Here is a 5658-nt window from a genome sequence, read left to right as displayed (position 1 = left end):
AATTAAGTTATACATTGTCACTTGTCAGTGAGCAAAGAGAAATTTTTTGGAATTAAAGGTATTTGCTATGAAGTTTCCTGGAATTGTTGGCTTGTAGATTTCCCTTATAAGTACGGTTGCTTTCAATTGTTTTAAATTTTACACGTGCCCTAATAGTGAGTAAACCAGTACTAGTAGCAGTAGGGTTACCAGCAAAACCTAACGTCGTACATACATTTTTACAACCTCAAAATAAATGCCAAAAACTTTGCCCTTTCTCACGATATAAACTCTTTCCACAAATGTCACTCTCTTCACTTCTCATTTTCTTGCCCCCCACTTAAAATCCTCCTCTCTTCTTCCTTTTCTTGGACCAAAAATCAGTGGACATTATACTTCTCTCTTTTACTCACTAATTTCAGCTCTTTATCAAGATTTCTATCCAAAGATATTGTTACAGAGAAATTCCTTTTTTTGTCACTAGCCACAATATTCTTCGCAGTCTTATTCGTAACTATATATGCATAATGTTGCAGTGTCGTTTTTAGTATATATCCTTTATTTGCTTTACTATTCTAAATTCTTTTCATCTTTAACCTTTGACCATGCTAGATTAGGTCAACTACATATATGACCCTATAGTACTCTCACTGACCAATAAATTTTTCAGTCATAATAGTAGAGAAGCTGAACCAGTTCACCTCAATAAACGGGGGTTTTCTGACTCTTGCATAATAAGATTTTACAAAAATAACCATAAGATCTGATAAAGTTGTTGCTTAGGATATATCAGTTTTCTTGATTGTTAGAGCTTGACTCATCATAAGATAGAAAGAACATTTCTCGGTTATTTAATATACTATATTTCCCATGGCCGATTTTGTGAGAGCAAAAGTCAATGTAACTTCAAGAAACATTATTCCCAGCAAAAGTAGTGATCTCTCAAACACTACTGTTATCCCCTTGTCAGCTCCACCATTAAGCCGATACGAGAACCAGAAACGTCGAGATTGGAACACTTTCTGTCAATACTTAAGAAACCACTATCCGCCATTGTCGTTTTCTCTTTGCAGCAGTGGTCACGTCCTGGAATTTCTTAGGTAATATTTAATTTCAAAGTTTTGAACTTATTAGTACTTCTGTTTGTTAGTATATATATATATATATATATATATATATATATATATATATATATATATATATATATATATATATATAATTCCTATATTTCACATGTATTTGTTAGTCAAAATAAGAAGAATAAGATATATTGGTATTTAGAACTGTGATTGTAGTTGAGGATTTTTCTGATCTTTTATTTGAATTAATTAAGCCTATAAATAAGCATGTCCACTTTACTATCTTCTATGGAAATATACCAAGCTAGTTACTTTCTCTCTATTCTGTTAATCGTTGTTACTATCATTCATGTTCTATCCAAATACTTCCTCCGTTTTAATTTATGTGAACATATTTGACTGGACAGGGAGTTTAACAAAAAAAATACTTTTGAACTTGTGATTAGTGGTGTACATGGGTCGGGTTGGTTCGAATTTTTCAATTATCAAACCAAACCAATGGTGTCGGGTTTTTAAATTTATAAACCAAATCAAACCAATAAATTCGGATTTTTCAATCTTGGTTTTTCTGCGGGGTTTCGAATTTTTGTCCGTTAAGTCTTTATAGCATAAAATATGTAATTCGTGCTCTAAATATTTCATAAGTCCTAGTAAAATATAACTACATAATGTGTTTTTCAAGAAACTAACCCAATAATATGAGATAAGTCATATCATTATACTAAAATATTCAATAACAAAAATAAAATAATAAAATTACATAAAATAAATATTGCTAATTAATAAGCCATAATGAAAATTCATATAATCTAAAAAAACTATATAGGTCATGCTAAAATAAGTATAGCTAATAAGTACTAATATTAATTACATAACTAAGCACTAAAGAAAAAGATAAATTAAGTAATGCATTTTCATTATAAACCAATGTAAAACTAAAATAATTATTCAACACTATCGTCATTCCTAGTATTGAATTGACTTTCTTTTGTTATCATTAGTATTGATTTGAACTTTGTTTGAGTTACCACATTTATGAGTTATAAATTTAATTACCATTCAAGAATGTTAAGTCTAAACTTGAAATAATACATTAAATGATAAAATTGTGAAAAAGTTTAAGAAATATTTATAAATTACATTACAAATAATATTATATGTATAAAATATTTTTAAAAATTATATAAATGTATTATCGGGTTGGTTTGGTTTCGGTTGTTTGACTTTTTTTTAGTTAAAACCAAACCAAACTAATTATGGTCGGGTTTTATTTTTTAATACCAAACCACATTAGAATTTTTTTTTTCGGTTTGACTCGGATTCTCGGTTTGGTTCGGTTTATCGATTTTCTTTGTACACCCCTACTTGTGATGTATAATGAGTCACATATATTTTATGTGACTATAAATCATTGCATAAAGGTAATTATTTCCAAATGTAGAAAGATGTCATTTTTTTTGGCACAGGCTAAAACAGGCTAAAAAGGAAATGGACAACGCTTTTTTTGGCATAAATTGAAACGGAGAGAGTATCATATTTAAGTTATATGCACTAATAGTGTAATGCATGCTTTTTTTTTACACTATGATCAGTATAATTAAATTCATTATAGCAGATTACTTACCATTTATTTTAAGTTGTCAATCAATTTTATATATATTAAATAGAACTACCTCCTAATTATGTAAATATATATTTATATATCGTTACTTAAACGCATAGATTTTCAACAAGTACCTAGATCAGTTCGGTAAGACTAGGGTTTTCAACTTTCTCTCGATTCTGTTAGTCTTTGCTCCTATTGTTCATGTTCCATTTAAGTGCAAAGATTCTTTTACATTATCAGCATAATTTATTGTATTACATAAGGTAATTACTTACTATTAGTGTATAATCGCTCTTAAACTCTTAAATAATTTCCAACAGGTACTTGGATCAGTTCGGAAAGACCAAAGTTCATAACCAAAATTGCCCATTTTTTGGGGTGCTGAATCCTCCATTGCCATGTACTTGTCCTTTAAGGCAAGCTTGGGGAAGTCTTGATTCTCTTATTGGGCGTCTTCGAGCTGCTTACGAAGAAAATGGAGGAAATTCAGAAATGAATCCGTTTGGGACTCGAGCAGTTAAGCTTTTCTTACGTGATGTTCGTTGTTTTCAGTCTAAGTCTAGAGGTATTAGCTATGAGAAGAAAAGGAAAAGATCAAGAAATCAGAAGATAGTAGAAGTGGCAGAAGGTCATCAATCATATGGTGCAGGAGCAACTATTTGTGAACAGACTAATAATACTGTTGCTGAGTAATTTGCCTAGAGTTTGATTAATTTCCATAACATAAGAAAATGATGGTAGGACAATGCAAAATTCTAATAAGTGTTATCGTGTTTGTTCTGATTTTGTTAGCATGTTTGGTATTCCTATACGTTGAAAGAAGGGCAACATATTTACCATAATTGTTTTTTCGCCTTTTACGGAAAAAAAATATAATGCTTCCCTATTTGGCTAGTCTCTTTTTCATGGAGGAAAATGTTTGAACTTTTATAAATTGAGGATCTTTCATTCTCATTCGGTAGCATCCACAATGTAGTCATAAGGGGTTGAGAGTCTTCTTTAGGGGAAGAACTTTATGGGACAAATGTTAGTGTGTTACTTGTGTTTGACTTTTCGTGAGGTTGTTCACTCGATATTTTGTATTCTCTTTTATATAGTGGATTGCTCATCTCCACCTGTGGGCGTAGGTCAATTGACCGAACCACGTTAAATGTTTGTGACTCTTTTGATATATTTATCTTTCCTTGTATGATTTATCGCCGTTGAAGATTTGCTTTACTAACTTCTACATGACACCTGATTATTTCGGTCTAACAATAAGTATATCATTTTGCATGCCTTCTTTTCATTTATATAAGGCGGTTTTTCAGATATAGTTTAGTACTATATATCATGCTCTTTTACAGTTGTTTGTTATTGTTGTTAGTTTCTTGATTTGGTTTTTCTTGGTTCATAGTTGAAGTGGAAAACTATAACGTTGTTATGCTATAACTTTCTTCTTTTTTGCCACTTCTTTGTTAATTTCCAGTAGTGTACGCAGAATTTTGCTGTAAGTGATGCCAACATTTAAATAAATAAACAAATGAATAAATCATTATAATGATAAGCATCATTTTTTATATTTATCCCAATATTTTTATTTTTCTTATTATCTATGTATACATATTTAATGCAAATTTTCGACCAAGAAGTGTCACGTGATGCATCTTTATAGTTCATTTATATTAAAAAATAATATTTTTCTATTCTTGAAGCTCTTTAATTTTATTTTAACTTTTTTGACCCCTAAAGTCGTACTCTTATAGTCATAAAAATGTCATTCCACATGCTTAAGACATTAACTTCTAATAGTATTTATAATTATCTATTATTACCCTGTCAAGAAATTATCATTAGTTTTAATCTTAGCATTTAGCTTGTTGATACATTTTAATTTAGAGAAACATTGAATCGAACCCCTTCTAATGTTTTCTGTAACACCCCCACCACCTCGTTCTTTGGCATTGGCAATTAACATTACGAATTTCATTAATTGGTTCTTTTATAGAGGACAAATTTCAGATATAAGTGGAAAACAGAAGAGCCTATGGAAAGGGAAATAATAGTTAGGTATTGACTTATAAGATAATCAAATTAGATCTATTATTATACAAAAAGACAAAACACACGTATGCTGATTTGGGATTAAGATATTGCTAATATAGATCCTTTGAGATCTTATAAAGTTTGAGAATATGACAGCTTATATATATATATATATATATATATATATATCCTTCTAGATCGTATAAAATTTCAGATTGCGAAAGCTACTTTATCAGAGGATGCCATATATAGTTTCTTAGTTTCTTAAAATCTTGCCATTTTTAGGTTTTATATATATATATATATCCTTCTAGATCGTATAAAATTTCAGATTGCGAAAGCTACTTTATCAGAGGATGCCATATATAGTTTCTTAGTTTCTTAAAATCTTGCCATTTTTAGGTTTTATATATATATATATATCCTTCTAGATCGTATAAAATTTCAGATTGCGAAAGCTACTTTATCAGAGGATGCCATATATAGTTTCTTAGTTTCTTAAAATCTTGCCATTTTTAGGTTTTTATCTAGTCTAGATGGACTTGCTCCTCACATATAATCACTATTAAAAAGCTGGAATTACTTACGAACCTCGTATCTAAATCGCTCATAGCTAATAGAATTTTCTGATAATTTATTGTTAATCCGTTGCTAAAAACTTATTTGGATGGTCGTTACCTATTGTATTGTATCGTATTGTTATTATAAATATAATATTTATTTTTATTATTATTTAAGTTCTATTATATCGTATCTTTAAATTCGTCGTTATGTAAACGAAAAGTGTCACTTTATGTAATGACTGATTTGGTGTGTTCGCGTCATTACCTAATTTTTTTCTCTCATCTAGCACTTTCTTATTATTAAATAATCCTATTTTAATCTTTATCCTACATTCTTATATAATAATCATATCTCGTGCCTTACATTTTCTTTGTAATTTACAAGTTTATTCTTCGTATTGTTGGT

At 29.4% G+C, this 5658-nt stretch overlaps 1 protein-coding gene across 1 annotated transcript; it reads left to right on the top strand.

The window, feature by feature from the left end:
• Positions 1-301: 301 nt before the first annotated feature.
• LOC107790987 (protein LIGHT-DEPENDENT SHORT HYPOCOTYLS 1-like) lies at positions 302-3490 on the top strand. The gene is made up of 2 exons (XM_016612966.2): positions 302-1079; positions 2985-3490. Exons 1-2 carry the CDS (start codon positions 850-852, stop codon positions 3355-3357), a joined length of 603 nt encoding a protein of 200 aa, XP_016468452.1. The 5' UTR covers positions 302-849; the 3' UTR covers positions 3358-3490.
• Positions 3491-5658: the final 2168 nt, after the last annotated feature.

The sequence above is a fragment of the Nicotiana tabacum genome, chromosome 23 (genome assembly GCF_000715075.1).
Source record: "Nicotiana tabacum cultivar K326 chromosome 23, ASM71507v2, whole genome shotgun sequence".
Classification (NCBI taxonomy): domain Eukaryota; kingdom Viridiplantae; phylum Streptophyta; class Magnoliopsida; order Solanales; family Solanaceae; genus Nicotiana; species Nicotiana tabacum.
Note: the sequence above shows the minus strand (reverse complement) of the source record. Positions and strands in the feature narration are given on the sequence as shown.

What these genes read in the sequence shown, in the direction of transcription:
- LOC107790987 (XM_016612966.2), top strand. Translation starts at nt 850, where the DNA reads ATGGCCGATTTTGTGAGAGCAAAAGTCAATGTAACTTCAAGAAACATT. An exon ending in CACGTCCTGGAATTTCTTAG is followed by an intron (nt 1,080 to 2,984) that starts GTAATATTTAAT and finishes AATTTCCAACAG; the next exon opens with GTACTTGGATCAGTTCGGAA.